Genomic DNA, 19,109 nt, shown 5'->3' with positions numbered 1-19,109 from the left:
TGGGCAAATGTATTCACGAAACTTCACTCCTCTGCATTAATTATGTTTTGGTGTTGCGATTTTTTTTTTTCTCGTTAACGTAGACGTTGACGTGGGGGGGAGGGGGCTGCGACTCACGTGGAAGATGAGGTGCTCGCGGACGGTGAGGGCGCCCACGAAGTAGTTCTGCTGGGCGACGTAGGCGGCGTGGGCGGCGAGGTGGGCGGCGTCGGCGGGCCGGCCGTTGAGCAGGCGCTCCCCCGAGTGGAGGGCGGCGCGGAAGGTGAGCGCCTGCAGCAGCGAGGTCTTGCCGGCGCCGCTGGGGCCCAGCACCGCCAGCAGCTCCCCGGGCAGCGCCTGGCCGCTCACTGCAACAGCCAGCCGGGGCGTCACCCGACAGCGTGCTCGCGGTCCGTCAGACTGTCGGCCGCGTGGGGTCCACACCGACTCAGAGGAGGGCCTCGGGGCTCGTTGGTGACGTCACGTCGGCCAGGCACGGCCAACGCCAGGTCTGTTGCAGGCAGAAACGCCTGGGCGTGCTTACCACTATAAATCTCTCATTTTTGGACAAAATGTTTGTTATTGTTTTGGATTCTGCAGTTTAATTTACATGAAAGATTTTCTTACTATCGTAAAGCTAAAAATGAAGATCATAGTTCTGTATTACTGAATCCTGTCGAAAATGGATGACATCGAAATAAGTGTCCAAGGAATAAAAAAGCTCTGCTCGGCTCGGCTCTGTGAAGGATGATTTGGGACTTAGGAAACCCGGGGTGTACAAAATCCCGTGTCAATGTGGGAAAGTTTACGTTGGCCGTTCTATTCGCACAGTGAATGACAGGTGTGTGGAACATCGCCGTCACACGAGGCTACAACAGCCGGAAAAATCGGCCATAGCAAAACACTGCCTGAATGAGAGACACAAAATGAAATTTGAGGAAACTGTTGTAATTGCCAACATTTCCGGTTTTTGGAATAGTGTGTATAAAGAGGCGATCGAAATTAGGTTGGCTGATAATTTAATCAACAGGGACAATGGGTTTCCTCTTAGCAAAACGTGGAATCCTGTATTATCTCGCATCAAAACTGAACGTTCTTCGGTGCGGCCTTGATTGCGATATATCGTTGTCAGCAGTGTTTCACTAAGGGCGGCGCCACCTCCCTGTTTTGGAAGTCAGAAAGCGTGATGGACGGCGCATGCGCCGTGTACTGAACGGTGGCCTATATAGGACGTCGAATTGCAATCTTGCGTCAGTTCTCAGCGGGACTCATCAGCAGAAGCAGCATTTCCTGAAGATGGCGAACAGTTGGATCGCCGAAATATCGAGTCAAGTTGATTTTAGGATCCGGCAGCAAACCCGAAAAGACTTTCAATAAAAAAGCAACTGGAATCACTCAACAGAGGAAAGTCCACTGGACCTGACGGCTTACCAATTCGATTCTACACAGAATACGCGAAAGAACTTGCCCCCCCCCTTCTAACAGCCGTGTACCGCAAGTCTCTAGAGGAACAGAAGGTTCCAAATGGTTGGAAAAGAGCACAGGTAGTCCCAGTCTTCAAGAAGGGTCGTCGAGCAGATGCGCAAAACTATAGACCTATATCTCTGATGTCGATCTCTTGTAGAATTTTAGAAAATGTTTTTTGCTCGCGTATCATGTCGTTTGTGGGAACCCAGAATCTACTCTGTAGGAATCAACATGGATTCCGGAAACTGCGACCGTGTGAGACCCAACTCGCTTTATTTGTTCATGAGACCCAGAAAATATTAGATACAGGCTCCCAGGTAGATGCTATTTTCCTTGACTTCCGGAAGGCGTTCGATACAGTTCCGCACTGTCGCCTGATAAACAAAGTAAGAGCCTATGGAATATCAGACCAGCTGTGTGTCTGGATTGAAGAGATTTTAGCAAACAGAACACAGCATGTTGTTCTCAATGGAGAGACGTCTACAGACGTTAAAGTAACCTCTGGCGTGCCACAGGGGAGTGTTATGGGACCATTGCTTTTCACAATATATATAAATGACCTAGTAGATAGTGTCGGAAGTTCCATGCGGCTTTTCGCGGATGATGCTGTAGTATACAGAGAAGTTGCAGCATTAGAAAATTGTAGCGAAATGCAGGAAGGTCTGCAGCGGTTAGGCACTTGGTGCAGGGAGTGGCAACTGACCCTTAACATAGACAAATGTATTGTATTGGGAATACACAGAAAGAAAGATCCTTTATTGTATGATTATATGATAATGGAAGAAACACTGGTAGCAGTTACTTCTGCAAAATATCTGGAAGTATGTGTGCGGAACGATTTGAAGTGGAATGATCATATAAAATTAATGGTTGATAAGGCGGGTACCAGGTTCAGATTCATTGGGAGAGCCCTTAGAGAAGTAGTCCATCAACAAAGGAGGTGGCTTACAAAACACTCGTTCGACCTTTACTTGAGTATTGCTCATCAGTGTGGGATCAGTACCAGATCGGGTTGACGGAGGAGATAGAGAAGATTCAAAGAAGAGCGGCGCGTTTCGTCACAGGGTTATTTGGTAAGCGTGATAGCGTTACGGAGATGTTTAGCAAACTCAAGTGTCAAATTCTGCAAGAGAGGCGCTCTCCATAGCGGTGTAGCTTGCTCGCCAGGTTTCGAGAGGGTGCGTTTCTGGACGAGGTACCGAATATATTGCTTCCCCCTACTTATACCTCCCGAGGAGATCACGAATGTAAAATTAGAGAGATTCGAGCGCGCACGGAAGCTTTCAGACAGTCGTTATTCCCGTGAACCATACGCGACTGGAACAGAAAAGGGAGGTAATGACAGTGGCACGTAAAGTGCCCTCCGCCACACACCGTTGGGTGGCTTGCGGAGTATAAACGTAGATGTAGATGAAATTAGAGCTCGTACTGAGGCGTTCAGACAGTCGTTTTTCCCTCGCGCGATCCGTAAGTGGAACAGTGGGAGGAGGATATGACTGGCGCGAATTGTGCCCTCCGCCAGACACAGCTTGGTGGCTAGCGGAGTATATATGTAGATGTAGATGTAGATGTAGAACAAACGTAGATCAATATGAGAAGATGCTTTGCCCCATTGCAAGCTTCGGAAATTTTACATTCAAGTAACTATATTTACTTGATCCATTTTGTTATCGAAATTTACCCCAACCCCCTTACAATGAACTCGTTTCTTTTATTTATATACTTCTTTTAGTTTGACATCGTCACTGGAAATGTGAACTAATTTACATGTGTAAATGTCCAGCTGTTGCCATTCATTAGATTTCTGTCGTTTTCAACGAAAGGAATTCTAAACAGGAAACAAAATAGCTTCATACATCGAAAATACTGCTGAGATTAAACTTTTTTAAACATGCACATTGAAAAGATAAATATTCCCCTCTTGTAACTGAAAGGAGAATTTTTATAAGATAAAAAAATTTTATTTGATAAAACAAGTATCTCTCTTTTGCCTCTTCTTCTGTCCCTCTCACCATCCCCAAACGTATAAAATCGTAAGATATTTCATTAACATTCAGTGCTCCTCACCCCACAGTCAACCAAGATACCTAAAGAAGAGCACCAATATGTTCACAGTTTCTTGTAAAAGCAACCCAGTACAAACGTAACTTCCTCTGATTTACACATAAGGTAATGAAGCACGAATTCTGTTGCTGCTGGACCATGAAGTTGTTTTTGTATGTCAATCCTTAAAACAGGTGGAAATTTAAGCTCAGCAGTACTCTATCTGTTTAGAAGTGTAATGAATTGCACAATTAATTGATTGCAGAAATCTCTCAGAACAATGTGTGTTGGTCAACTACCGCCAATAGTTTCACATTTTCCTGTGCCAGAGAGGGAGACACCACCATTATGACTATGCCTGCAACAGACCTGGCGTTGGCCGTGCCTAGCTGACGTGACGTCACGAACAAGCGCCGAGCCCTTCCTTTGAGTCGGTAGGGTACGCCTCAGAAATACAGGGTGTCAGACTACAAGCGGAAGGGGCGAGTAGAGAGCAACCCCGTACATATTATAAAAATAGATGTACGTACACCCACTGGTGTGAGAACAGTAATGGAATAGCGGCATGCACATTCACAGATGGCGGTAGGATCGCGTAAACAACTGACAAAGGGCAATGCTTTAGCGCAACTGCCATTTCCACTCAGGTGATTAATGTTCGACTTGATTATGGCCGCACGCCGGGAATTACACTACTGGCCATTGAAATTGCTACACCACCAAGATGACGTGCTACAGACGCGGAATTTAACCGACAGGAAGAAGATGGTGTGATATGGAAATGATTAGCTATTCAGACCATTCACACAAAGCTGCCGCCGGTGACGACACCTACTACGTGCTGACATGAGGAAAGTTTCCAACCGATTTCTCATACACAAACAGCAGTTGACCGGCGTTGCCTGCTGAAACGTTGTTGCGATGCCTCGTGTAAGGAGGAGAAATGCGTACCATCACGTTTCCGACTTTGAGAACGGCCGGATTGTAACCTATCGCGATTGCGGTTTATCGTATCGCGACATTGCTGCTCGCGTTGGTCGAGATCCCATAACTGTTAGGAGAATATCGAATGGGTGGGTGCAGGAGGGTAATACGGAACACCGTGCTGGATCCCAACGGCCTCGTATCACAAGTAGTCCAGATGACAGGCATCTTATCCGCATGGCTGTAACGGATCGTGCAGCCACGTCTCGATCCCTGAGTCAGCTGATGGGGACGTTTGCAAGACAACAACCATCTGCACGAACAGTTCGACGACGTTTGCAGCAGCATGGACTATCAGCTCGGAGACCATGGCTCCGGTTACACTTGACGCTGCATCACAGACAGGAGCGCCTGCGACGGTGTACTCAACGACGAACCTGGGTGCACAAATGGCAAAACGTCATTTTTTCAGATGAATCCAGATACTGTTTACAGCATCATGACGGTGGCATCCGTGTTTGGCGACATCGCAGTGAACGCACATTGGAAGCGTGTATTCGTCATCGCGATACTGGCGTGTCACCCGGCGTGATGGTATGGGGTGCGATTGGTTACACTTCTCGGTCACCTCTTGTTCGTATTGACGGCACTGTGAACAGTGGACGTTACATTTCAGATGTGTTACGACCGTGGCTCTACCCTTCATTCGATCCCTGCGAAACCCTACATTTCAGCAGGATAATGCTCGACGGCATGTTGCTGGTCCTGTACGGCCCTTTCTGGACACAGAAAATGTTCGACTGCTGCCCTGCCCACCACGTTCTCCAGATCTCTCACTAACTGAAAACGTCTCGTCAATGGTGGCCGAGCAACTGGCTCGTCACAATACGCCAGTCACTACTCTTGATCAACTGTGGTATCGTGTTGAAGCTGCATGGCAGCTGTACCTGTACACGCCATCCAAGCTCTGTTTGACTCAATGCCCAGGCGTAACAAGGCCGTTATTACGGCCAGAGGTGGTTGTACTGGGTACTGATTTCTCTGGATCTATGCACCCAAGTTGCGTGAAAATGTAATCACATGTCAGTTCTAGTATAATATATGTGTCCAATGAATACCTGTTTGTCGTCTGCCTTTCTTCTTGGTCTAGCAATTTTAATGACCAGTAGTGTAACAGACTCTGAGCGCGGAATGTTAGTTCGTGCTAGACGCATTGGATATCTCATTTCGAAAATCGTTACGGAATTCAACACTTCGATATCCACAATGTCAAGAGTGTGCCGACAATACCACATTTCACACGTTACCTCTCACTACGGACAGCGCAGTGCCCATGGCCTTCACTTAACTACCGAGAGCAGCGGCGTTTGCGTTAGAGTTGTCAGTGCTAACAGACAAGAAACACTTCGTAAAATAACAACAGAAATCAATGTGGGACGAAAGACGAACGTATCAATTAGGACAGTGCGGCGAAATTCAACGTTAATCTGCTGTGGCGGCAGACGACCGACACGAGTCATAAAACACATCATCTGCAATGCCTATTTTGGGCTCGTGACCATATCGGTTGGACCCTAGACTACTGGTGAACCGGTTCCAGTTGGTAAGAGCTGATGGTACGGTTCGAGTGTGGCGCAGACCCCACGAAGCCATGGAACCAATCTGTCAACAACGCTCTGTGCAAGCTGGTGGTTGCTCCATAATCGTGTGGGCTGAGTTGACGTAGAATGGATTTCGTCCTCTGGTCCAACTAAACTGACCACTGACTGGAGGTAATTATGTCCGGCTACTTGGGGACCAAACAACGATCTAATTTTTACGTATGACAATGCGTCATGTCACCGGATCACAATTGTTCGCGATTTGGTTCAAATGGCTCTGAGCACTATGGGACTCAACATCTTAGGTCATAAGTCCCCTAGAACTTAGAACTACTTAAACCTAACTAACCTAAGGACATCATACACACCCATGCCCGAGGCAGGATTCGAACCTGCGACCGTAGCAGTCCCGCGGTTCCGGACTGCAGCGCCAGAACGGCTAGACCACCGCGGCCGGCGTTCGCGATTTATTTGAAGAACATTCTGGACAGTTCGAGTGAAACATTTTTGGAAACAGTGATCAATAAAGTATTATATTTTAACAAAAGTTCAGTCTTGATCACAACATTTATGTCTCAATAACATAGGTGACCGGTTTCGGTTATATTTATATAACCATCTTCAGACCCATGACTTCTTTGGAGGGTGGTAGGCGGAGCTCTCCTCAGCTGCTACAAAGTGAGTTGACTTTGAAGATGTTTATATAAATATAACCGAAACGGGTCACCTATGTTATAGAGACATTGAGTGTTGTGATCTAGACTGAACTTTAGTTAAAATATAGTTCGAGTGAATGATTTAGCTACCTAAATTGCCCAACACGAATCCCACCGAATATTTCAGGGATATAATCGAGAGGTCACGAAACCCTGCACCAGCAACCCTTTCACAGTCATAGAGGCCTATAGGGGGAGCAGGGTTCATTATTTCAGCAGGGGACTTCCAGCAAATTGTTGAATCCATATCACGTCGAGATTCTGTGCTTCGCTGGGAAAAGGAATGTCCGATACCATATTAGGAGGCACTCCCCGAATTTTTTTATATCATTATATACGTATGTATGCATATACGTTCCATATCTCCTCATAAAGCAGTGGATGGATTTCAACCATAGTTGGCACACGTATCACTTATACCCATATGAAGGGCTTATTTCAATAGTGGTACAAGTCCATTACCTCCACTTTTCTACCTATAATGCTTCTGATATTAATGATCCAAACAAACAGAAAGACAGATTAATCTCTAGCAAGAGGCCAAATGCTTGAATATTTCTGGTATCTCAACTGCAGATTTTTCAACGCTCATTTAGGACTCTGTGTTTTTAGATGAACAAAAATGGACTTCGACATAAAAGTTTTCTGGGTTTGGTACCGCGACATAATGTAAAAACTATTGCTGCTGGAGAAAAACCAACGTTTCGGCCACGATTGCAGTGGCCTTCTTCTGGGTCAAATGGTGCGTTCTAGCTATGCAGTGTCCTTTATATTTTGTTGATAGTGTTCACTGCGCATTCCATTACGTCATAATTTTAAAAGGTAGTTAGTTTCATTGGTCACTTAAGGAGGAAGGAGAGGGAACTTTAATATTAATAGGTTATTGCGGTGGAGGGAGAACGTGACCTCTGTCGTCTATTGGCTCTTGTGTTATGTACCATGATTGGTGGCCACCGTCGAATGAGAAGTTTGCTGCTGCTTACCAACTGCTGGACGTCGGACGCGCGGCGGCAGTTACTCGCAACAAGAAAGATAAGCAAGAAATAGACAAACTGCAGGCAACAGTGCGCTTACCTTATCTGAAAAACGTTACTGACCGAATAGGCAAACACCTTCGTCGCGTTGGGGTGCGGCCTGTCTTCTATAGTGGTCGTAGGATCTAGAACGTGCTAGGCTCCACTAAAGACTAGGCATACATCGGGGTGACTGGTAGGCCAATAGCAACGCGCATTCAGGAACACGAGCGTTATATTCGTCTAGGGCAACACAACAAATTCAAATGGTTCAAATGACTCTGAGCACTATGCGACTTAACTTCTCAGGTCATCAGTCGCCTAGAACTTATAACTAATTAAACCTAACTAACCTAAAGACATCACACACATCCACGCCCGAGGCAGGATTCGAACCTGCGACCGTAGCGACACAACAAATCCGCAGTGACAGAACATCACCAAGACTGCGGAAAAGAAATAAAATTCAGCGAAGCCTGTGTGTTGGCCAAGCAGCCAAATTTGACGAAACGCAAAATCAGAGTGCCCATCGAAATACTTAAACACCCTAACAACATGAACAGGGAGGATGGACTCAGGCTTGCCCCATCTTGGTTGCCAGCAATCAGAGCCCAACAGACCGCACTGTCAACACGACGCACGAGCACTACCGGCGAGTAACTGCCGCCGCGCGGCCGACGTCCAGCAGTTGGTAAACAGCAGCCAACTTCTCATTCGACGGTGGCCACCAATCATGGTACATAACACAAGAGCCAATGGACAACAGAGGTCACGATCTCCCTCCACCGCAATAATCTATTAAAATAAAGTTCCCTCTCCTCCCTCCTTAAGTGACCAATGAAACTAACTACCTTTTTAAAATTATGACGTAATGGAATGCGCAGTGAACACTAACAACAAAATATAAAGGACACTGCATAGCTAGAACGCACCTTTTGAACCAGAAGAAGGCCACTGCAATCGTGGCCGAAACGTTGGTTTTTCTCCAGCAGCAGTAGTTTTTTACATTACGACGCGGTACCATACCCAGAAAACGTTTATGTCGACCGACTCCGGCCGCGGAAGCCTACGCAATTACAAAAATGGACTTTTATCACTATTCAAATAAGTCCTTCATATCACTGTCTGGAAGGAATCCTGTGGGCTAAGAACCACGTGCCTGTCAAAGGGGTGCAGGTGGGTATGAAAAAGCAGTGTAGTCCAAGATGCGGCAGTCCACTATTATCATCCAATTATTTGTGAATGAGAGAATTTACCGAGTTGCAACAAGCTTCACACGTAAATTCAAACCAATACGGAACTTTTCTCGCTGACAACGCTCACAAAATGATGAAAGGCAGAAAGTCTATAGCTTACTACATTTTCGCTGTTCGTACAGCTAAATTGGTGCATGTGCTCTAAACGTACATTTCGCAGACAGTATTCGCATATACCACTGAAGGTATGTACAGGGTGTTTCAAAAATGACCGGTATATTTGAAACGGCAATAAAAACTAAACGAGCAGCGATAGAAATACACCGTTTGTTGCAATATGCTTGGCACAACAGTACATTTTCAGGCGGACAAACTTTCGAAATTACAGTAGTTACAATTTTCAACAACAGATGGCGCTGCAAGTGATGTGAACGATATAGAAGACAACGCAGTCTGTGGGTGCGCCATTCTGTACGTCGTCTTTCTTCTGTAAGCGTGTGCTGTTCACAACGTGCAAGTGTGCTGTGGACAACATGGTTTATTCCTCAGAACAGAGGATTTTTCTGGTGTTGGAATTCCACCGCCTAGAACACAGTGTTGTTGCAACAAGACGAAGTTTTCAACGGAGGTTTAATGTAACCAAAGGACCGAAAAGCGATACAATAAAGGATCTGTTTGAAAAATTTCAACAGACTGGGAACGTGACGGATGAACGTGCTGGAAAGGTAGGGCGACCGCGTACGGCAACCACAGAGGGCAACGCGCAGCTAGTGCAGCAGGTGATCCGACAGCGGCCTCGGGTTTCCGTTCGCCGTGTTGCAGCTGCGGTTCAAATGACGCCAACGTCCACGTATCGTCTCATGCGCCAGAGTTTACACATCTATCCATACAAAATTCAAACGCAGCAACCCCTCAGCGCCGCTACCATTGCTGCACGAGAGACATTCGCTAACGATATAGTGCACAGGATTGATGACGGCGATATGCATGTGGGCAGCATTTGGTTTACTGACGAACCTTATTTTTACCTGGACGGCTTCGTCAATAAACAGAACTGGCGCATATGGGGAACCGAAAAGCCCATGTTGCAGTCCCATCGTCCCTGCATCCTCAAAAAGTACTGGTATGGGCCGCCATTTCTTCCAAAGGAATCTTTGGCCCATTTTTCAGATCCGAAACGATTACTGCATCACGCTATCTGGACATTCTTCGTGAATTTGTGGCGGTACAAACTGCCTTAGACGACACTGCGAACACCTCGTGGTTTATGCAAGATGGTGCCCGGCCACATCGCACGGCCGACGTCTTTAATTTCCTGAATGAATATTTCGATGATCGTGTGATTGCTTTGGGCTATCCGAAACGTACAGGAGGCGGCGTGGATTGGCCTCCCTATTCGCCAGACATGAACCCCTGTGACTTCTTTCTGTGGGGACACTTGAAAGACCAGGTGTACCGCCAGAATCCAGAAACAATTGAACAGCTGAAGCAGTACATCTCATCTGCATGTGAAGCCATTCCGCCAGACACGTTGTCAAAGGTTTCGGGTAATTTCATTCAGAGACTACGCCATATTATTGATACGCATGGTGGATATGTGGAAAATATCGTACTATAGAGTTTCCCAGACCGCAGCGCCATCTGTTGTTGACAATTGTAACTACTGTAATTTCGAAAGTTTGTCTGCCTGAAAATGTACTGTTGTCCCAAGCATATTGCAACAAACGGTGTATTTCTATCGCTGCTCGTTTAGTTTTTATTACCGTTTCAAATATACCGGTCATTTTTGAAACACCCTGTACCTGCAAAACTACGCCATGGTACGACACATAGGTCAGGGGATAAGGCGCCATGAATAGTGAGTGGTGTGAAAATGAAACTGTGGGGCGAAATTCGCAAGATATATAGGTGGAATGCGTGTACAGATACGTTTGAAATATGTTAAATATATGTGATATACATTTTATATGTGTGTACGTCGTCAAAGTCGTGGGTAAAAAGCTCATTCTAAACCCCCGGAAAGATTTCAGCCAAACCACGAGACTCTTATTGAAACGAATGTAATAACGTAGAGAAAGAAGGGGGGTACATGGTGGATAGACAGGATGAAGGTGGAGAAAGGTATGAATACAAGGAGGAAGCTATGGACAGGGAGAGCGGGAAAGGTACCGAGGGAGGGCAAACGAGGAGATGGAGAAAGGAAAGACAAGACAAGATAAGAAGAGGGCGAAGGATGAGACGGAGTAGTAGAAGATTGGAATAAATGCATACCCAGACAACGCCAGGTACTCAGCTGGTAATCCTTATAAACTCAGGAAGTTATAAGAGCAGTCGCACCCTTGTTACAAGACTGTTAACTGCTATGGGTATGTTTATGCTTCAGCTTCACTGCTGCTACAGTGCCGTCAGTCATTAGAGTACGTTACTTTCGTTAGTGTGAAGCAAATAGGTCCCTTCAAGGCCTGAAGCACTTGGTTAGAAGCTGAGTTACTTACACATTTTGAAACCGTACTATGAGCTTATCAAAAATTAATTCGAGTACTGGCGGCGTTCGCATGTTCATCGTGTGAGCTCTTATTACGCTGCATAAAGTGCATAAAGTAAGCTACGTTTTTATAGGTGCTTTCGAGATGAAAGCACTGGCGCAGTTTGTACATTTCGCATGAACTTATAAAATTTTAGCCCAACTTTCGCCTATAATGTGGGACTATAATTTGTTTTAGACATTATGATTTCATGGAAGTTCGGTGATTTGGGAATTTGTCAAGGAAAAAGGCGAAATTTCTTTGAAATTTATCACAAATCATGATGGATGGTTGAGAACTGTATGTGCCAGTGGTTCCAAATCGAAATTCTCACCTTAACACTAGTGACTGTTTGCTTTTTGCCAGTTTGTTCTTATATTCGTTGCTTGTTAAGATAATATAAGTTTGTTCGGTGAAAAACTAAAATTATACTCTGTATTGAAACTACCATACACAAACGAGTGGTTGTTTACTTTTTGTTATTGTCAACTTTTACTCCTTACTTGCTATGATAATAAAAGTTAATTTGGTGAAAATTTTTGGAATATATTTCTTTCATATTGCTGGGGCTCAAAGAGTTAACCTAACACGTATGACACAGCTTGGTCAATCGATCATAGCTTACTGCAGGCGCGAATAGTGGGACAATTCAGGTTCAACCTCACTTATTTATGACCCTTCTGTAAACAAGCAAGTCTCTTGTATTAGCCTCCTTATATAGAAAAGTCATTCACTTGAACTCTTTAAGTTATGAGCAAAAGCTTTAGTCTCATCTTATTTATGCACAAAAAATTGTCTGCCTCATCTCCCCTACATCTTTGTATCAATTGCTGACGAGAATTACTGTAATTTATGATCCAAAAAAGACATCAGACACTTTGACATTACAGTAGATGCGTGGAAAATGGTGGGGTGTCATCCTGATAGCTGCTTTAGTGTAATCTAATGATTCATGGCTGCTCAATAACATTTTCCAAAAGTACTCCAATGCGTGTCCATCATCAATTTTTATTTACAGTTTTGGGTCAATTTTACCCATTATTTCCAATACCATCTTTTGAAATCATTATCCAAATATCCACATAGATTGTCATAAATATCAGACTTCCAGTATTTAACATTTAACACAGTGCATCACTTAAACAAAATACACTGGTATCCCATGTTCACTGTTTCATAATAATCACTACAGTGCATTATTTAAACAACTACATTCCTGCTACTTACCAAATCTCTATTTCACTGTAAGTAACTTTTCCCTGTATTATTAAAGTATTAGAAACAATATTCCAACCGCTATGACGTCACCATCAGACAGCCTCAGGGGTCTGCGATTATGGTAGACGTGTAAATGATGTTTGTAAATACATGTGCATAAATAGAATAAGAAATCCAGCACTGTTTTATTAGACTACTGCTGTAAACAATAATCATCATAAAATACCAAAGAGTAAGCATCTGGAGCAACCTAAAGTAGACTGGCTACATCAAGTAACAGCAGATCCCCAGCTGAGACATCTTACAGAACTATAATACATCCATGGATGAAGCGCTTTTCAAAACTCTATTATTGATACAATCGTGTCACTTGATTGATTGTGGCTAATCTATGAAGAAGCTCCCTCAGTAAAAATGATTCAATGGATATTGTTGGAAGCTCCATGAGGCAGGTACACTTCATTCGAACTGTAACAGAAAAATTCGGAAAAGGAGAATATATTACTAACAAAACGGTATTGCGCAAATTTGCGCAAACATATATATAATCTTTTGCCCTACAGTCTGGAACCGCTACGGTCACAGCTTCGAATCCTGCCTAGCGAATGGATGTGTGTGATGTAATTAGGTTAGTTAGGTTTAAGTAGTTTTAAGTTCTAAGGGACTGATGACCTCAGAAGTTAAGTCCCACAGTGCTGAGAGCTATTTGAACCATTTGAACCAATTATTTTTTCCTCGATTTTTGGAATAGGAACGAAAATCGATAATACTCTTACCCCCCACCAAGTACTGTACAGTAGCTGCAGGATGTTCACAAACAATGCTGTTGTCTATAGCAGGGTCGCAACACTAGTAGGCTGTAGCGATTTGCAGAAAGACCTGCAGAGAACTGACGACTTGTGTAGGCAATGGGAACTGCAGCTGAATGTGGCCGTGCGGTCTAGGCGCTTCAGTCTGAAACCGCGTGACGCTCTGGTCGCAGGTTCGAATCCTGCCTCGGGCATGGATGTGTGTGATGTCCTTAGGTTAGTTAGGTTTAAGTAGTTCTAAGTTCTAGGGGACTGATGACCACAGATGTAAGTCCCATAGTGTTCAGAGCCATTTGAACCATTTGAAGACCTGCCAGCATTCTATTTCACTTTTATTCAGTAGAACGGTTTGGTGCTATCATCATATCGTATGCTGAAAGGCGAGTGGGCGTACGTGGGAAAAGGTTGTCCTTCCTGGCTTTCACGCGCCCATTTCTCAATAATGTAAAAATCTATTCTTCTTTGTACTTTTTTCCAGTCTCATCCATCAGTCCTTTCTGGTAATGATTGTGCACCAGTCGTGAACAGGGCAAACAAGTGTAGTGTAGGCAATCTCGTTTTAGTACAGATTTGTTCTGTCTTCGAAGTGTTGTGGTGATTAACTACTGTCTTTGACTCACCCTTCCACTTGACATAAACACTGCAGTAGAGGATCATATTATTTCGCCCTATTTCTGTGTATGTAGAGACGTTGTATAGTGAATGAAACATGCCAATCAGTGTCTAAATGTTACTGTTGCAGCGTCATTGGTTTCCTAGAGAATATTATGACACAATAGCTCGAAATCAAATACCTGCTACGTATCGCAAACCCCTTTCCTACAGCATGTGATCTGAGCAGTACACAGGTAGCATTAGCGTCTTCTAGTATGTGTCCGAATACTTAACACCACATAATATAGATTGCTAAGGTGGAAGCAAGTTTTCAAATAAGTTCGGCTAAGTGTTATGTATAATTTTCAAAATCGTTTAAGAGTCCTGGCTGAGGCTACTGCAGCACCGAGGGCTGCAACAAACCACTGTATCTTCGCAATACTCAAGTTTCACACGGAATTTGCAGTCTCCCCTCCACAGCGGCCAAAGGCCGGTCACGTGATTCCACCTCCACACGGACAGGAGGTGGGGTGTGACTGCCAGCGCTCCTGGTTTTACTTGAGTGTACTATGTTGCCTTTCCCGCCGGAAAACAGACACACTCTCGCCTGCTTTGTGTTTGTAAGCAAAACCAGCAAAGTGCACTACAACCAGATTGCACAGATTCTTTTCAGGTTTTTACTACAAGTTGTTCAAAAATTTACAGCCCAAAAGGAGCCTAGAAGATTAAGAGACTTAACAAAAGTTTGCACTCTTATTCCGTTTTGTTAATCAAAATAAATATTTTTCTTATTAACTTTCGTGTGTAGCGAACATGAGTTTCTACTGTGATGTTTTTATTGCACAAAATAAAATGTTTGTGACAAAATTGCCGAAGGAGTCGGCTTTAATTTCGTGTACGGCAATTAGAAAGGCTTAAGTTCGTGAAATTTCCACTTTAACGTGCTGTACCGAGTTGGCTGTTTCTTTGTACATAAGCATTTAGCAGATGCAAACAGTTCACTGTTCGTGTCGTTTCTTTATTAAAGTTTTTTCCGCATACTTCAAGCATCATGTTCATAATATATCCGTGTCTTAGGCTGATATAACAATTAATGCATAGTTTGGCGATACATGGGATATGACTTTTCAGAGTTTTACAGTCGGCTGAAGAATGAGTTTCCAACATTTTGTCTATTTGCTGCTCAAATAGGATACAATAATTATTGAACTGTCAATATTTTCGATACAGTCGTCCTCAGCAAACTGCTGAATGGTTTTAAAGCTTTGTACAATAACCACATATATTTGCTGCCCTCACAAACTCTGTTGTCATTATTATGAATTTCCTTATGTATCTATTGCATATCCAAAATATGTGTGTGTTATTAGCTTCGGAAACTTGTTCTTCTGAATAACATAGTACACTCAAGTAAAACCAGGAGCACTGGCAGTCACGCCCCGCCTCCTGTCCGTGTGGAGGTGGAATCACGTGACCGGCCTGTGGTCGTTGTGGAGGGGAGACTGCAAATTCCGTGTGAAACTTGAGTCTTGCCTGTATCTTCCAGCCACTGCTTACTTATGCCCGTGCCCAACGGAAGCCTTTGGCCCTTCCCCCACTCACTTACTGAGAAAACGGCGCTACCTCCCGTCTCTGGGCGACTCAGAGGTGAGGGTGTGAGGTGGCCGTGGCCGTGGATGCAGCAGGCAAAACCCTCACAGCAGTGAGAATTCAGACGGCGCAGAGATCTCATGCACTTATAGAGTGGAACACAGAAGATATTTTTGGCTTGTTGTAAATAAAGTGTGTAGCTCTGTCTTTACAATGATATTCCCAATGGTGGGGTTAGCAGCACCAGCGTGGGAAATTGTTTATAGTGTAATTTAGCGATGACTTGTATGTGTGAACAAACCTATCTTAAAAATGTGCCTACTCGGATTTATTTTATTTCCTGCTACTGTTTACAAGGTTACTGTAACCTTATAGTATCACAATCCTCTGAGACAGCCTGATAATGAGGTCGTAGGGTGTTTACCATTGTTTTAACTTATTCACAATGCAGGGAGAGGTTCCTGGCAATGAAATGTAAACTTGGTATGTGTCAGAAATGTATGTTGCAGTGATGCATCCTTTTCCTTGAATGAGGGGTATCGGGTCCTTAAATACATAGGTCAGACAAAAGTTGTTTGTGATTGAGAGTAGTCGATACGTGGTGAGTAACCAGCTGTTTGGAGGTGTTTCAAATCGTAGGTGCTAACGATCCAGTGACTGTACGGAAGTGGGTAGCAGTCAGACAACCCTTCCTGCTGTGACAGAGATAGGAGTTCCCATGGAGCAGGCAGTAGAGAAGAAAGAGCTCCAAGAAATCTAAGAACGCGAAATGTCAAACAAAAAAAATGTATTGCAATTATTAATTATTAAGATGAACATCAGATCTGTATGTATGTAGTTCAGAGAGGCAGTATACAAATTTGTACCTGTCCTCATATATCAAGCATTGATTTATAATTTTGTAGATACTATAAGAAGGTGAATTGAATCTCACTTCTCATTTATGTGGTATCATGAATGAGAACCGGAAGTTATTTTCAGCAGCTTTATCTGCAGCCTGTAAGGAGGTGAAGTCGGAGCCAAGTTGGAGGAAGAAGGCACACATATTCATGGCAGAGACTATCTGGACCGTGATTAATAACTCTCAACGGCAGCCGATTATTCAGTAATCAACATTCATTTTATATAAAGGGAGTGCTCAGGTGCATGAAGTGAAGTATAAAAAAACCCACCATGCAGTCCAAGCCAACCTGAACACTTCAGTGTGTTTCAATAATGCACTATGCTGGTAACTGTTAAACATTAAACCATAGGAAACTGGCGTAATTTAAGTATTGCACTGTGGTAACGGTTAAACATTTAATGTCTCTTGTTTACGATAATGGATGGTGACCTTCAAAGGTGAATATCTGGAATACTGGTTGAAAACTGACACAAAACTGTAAATAAAAATGGAACGTGGCCTAACGTTAGAGTGATGGCCGAAAATGTTATTGGGCAACAATTACGTCATTAAACTGTAGAAATTCAATCAATAGGATAAAGTCTCACCTTTTCCGCATATCTACTGTAGCATCGAAATGTCTGGAATCATTTTTGTCGTCATAAATTACAATAATTAAGATTAGGCTAAAAGCGGTTGATCATAAATTGGACTTGCATAAACATAACTTAACAGTTCAAGTGAGTGGTTCGCTTACATAAGGAGGTTCGGTCATGTGGCTGACTTCTTTATATAATGAGAACAGTGGCTCCATTGAACCAGTTAGGAGTGGAGGTGAAAATAAAAAGGACAGGTGATGTTCACTTACATAAGGATCACAGATGATAGCCTTGAAGCTGCCCTGTCACACTAATGGTGCAGATCCAAATATGTGGGAAAATGGGAATCACTTGCTTGTCGTGAAGGTCTTCTACAAATCAGTTATTTCTAAGTGAAACGTTTATTGCTTTACATGTCTCATTTTTTCAGACAACTCTTAATTGAAGAAAGAATTATGAAAACTCAGTAGATCAGGTTAGAGAGGTAGAGACAATCCACGGAAACTGCGACTTTCTAGAATGTAAGTGGGAACGAGTGAAAAGACAGACTCTCTCACCATTTAATTTACAGTATTGCACAGCCGTAGCCTCTAAACCTGCTTCACAGTCAGAGTGCTATATGTAAAACCAGTGCTGATTATGGCAGTGCGTACACGCATTCCAAGTTGGATGGACTACGATGCTGCTATTGTAGTGAGAGTTTGTTCCGCTTATGGTCATTAAATGATGCATAAACTCACCAATTTCTCAATGAGTGCTTTCCAAATAATGCCTTCCTCTTCTTGCAGCGGTGTACCATAGGTCTCTAGAAGAGCGTAGCGTTCCGAAGGATTGGAAAAGGGCACAGGTCATCTCCTTTTTCAAGAAGGGACGTCGAACAGATGTGCAGAACTATAGACCTACATCTCTAACGTCGATCAGTTGTAGAATTTTGGAACACGTATTGTGTTCGAGTATAATGACTTTTCTGGAAACTATAAATCTACTCTGTAGGAATCAGTATGGGTTTCGAAAAAGGCGATCGTGTGAAACCGAGCTTGCGCTATTCGTCCACCAGACTCAGAGGGCCATAGACACGGGTTCACAGGTAGATGCCGTGTTTCTTGACTTCCGCAAGGCGTTCGATACAGTTCCCCACAGTCGTTTAATGGACAAAGTAAGAGCATATGGACTATCAGACCAATTGTGTGATTGGATTGAAGAGTTCCTAGATAACGGAACGCAGCATGTCATTCTCAATGAGTAAGAGTGATTTCAGGTGTGCCGCAGGGGAGTGTCGTAGGACCAGTGCTATTCACAATATAGATAAATGACCTTGTGGATGACATCGGAAGTTCACTGAGGCTTTTTGCGGATGATGCTGTGGTATATCGAGAGGTTGTAACAATGGAAAATTGTACTGAAATGCACGAGGATCTGCAGCGAATTGACGCATGGTGCAGGGAATGGCAATTGAATCGCAATGTAGACAAGTGTAATGCGCCGCGAATACATAGAAAGAAAGATCCCATATCATTTAGCTACAACATAGCAGGTCAACAACTGGAAGCAGTTAATTCGATAAATTATCTGGGAGTACGCATTAGGAGTGATTTAAAATGGAATGATCATATAAAGTTGATCGTCGGTAAAGCAGATGCCAGACTGAGATTCATTGGGAGAATCCTAAGGAAATGCAGTCCGAAAACAAAGGAAGTAGGTTTCAGTACGCTTGTTCGCCCAATACTGCTCAGCAGTGTGGGATCGGAAACAGATAGGGTCGATAGAAGAGATAGAGGAGATCCAACGGAGAGCAGCGCGCTTCGTTACAGGATCACTTAGTAATCGCGAAAGCGTTACGGAGATGATAGATAAACTCCAGTGGAAGCTCTGCAGGAGAGACGCTCAGAGGCTCGGTACGGGCTTTTGTTGAAGTTTCGAGAACATACCTTCACCGAGGAGTCAAGCAGTAT

At 43.8% G+C, this 19,109-nt stretch overlaps 1 protein-coding gene across 2 annotated transcripts in view; it reads right to left on the bottom strand.

Annotated features, from left to right (window-relative positions):
- LOC126094604 (protein white-like) overlaps positions 1–19,109 on the bottom strand; it is a 316,644-nt gene that overhangs the window by 225,331 nt on the left and 72,204 nt on the right. For both annotated transcript variants that reach the window (XM_049909079.1, XM_049909080.1), the window contains exon 3: positions 118–347. In XM_049909079.1, the coding sequence (XP_049765036.1) occupies positions 118–347 (230 nt within the window). The remainder of the gene's footprint in view (positions 1–117; positions 348–19,109) is intronic.

Source organism: Schistocerca cancellata, chromosome 8 (genome assembly GCF_023864275.1).
Source record: "Schistocerca cancellata isolate TAMUIC-IGC-003103 chromosome 8, iqSchCanc2.1, whole genome shotgun sequence".
Taxonomy (NCBI): Eukaryota; Metazoa; Arthropoda; class Insecta; order Orthoptera; family Acrididae; genus Schistocerca; species Schistocerca cancellata.
This window is presented reverse-complemented; position numbering and strand designations above follow the sequence as displayed.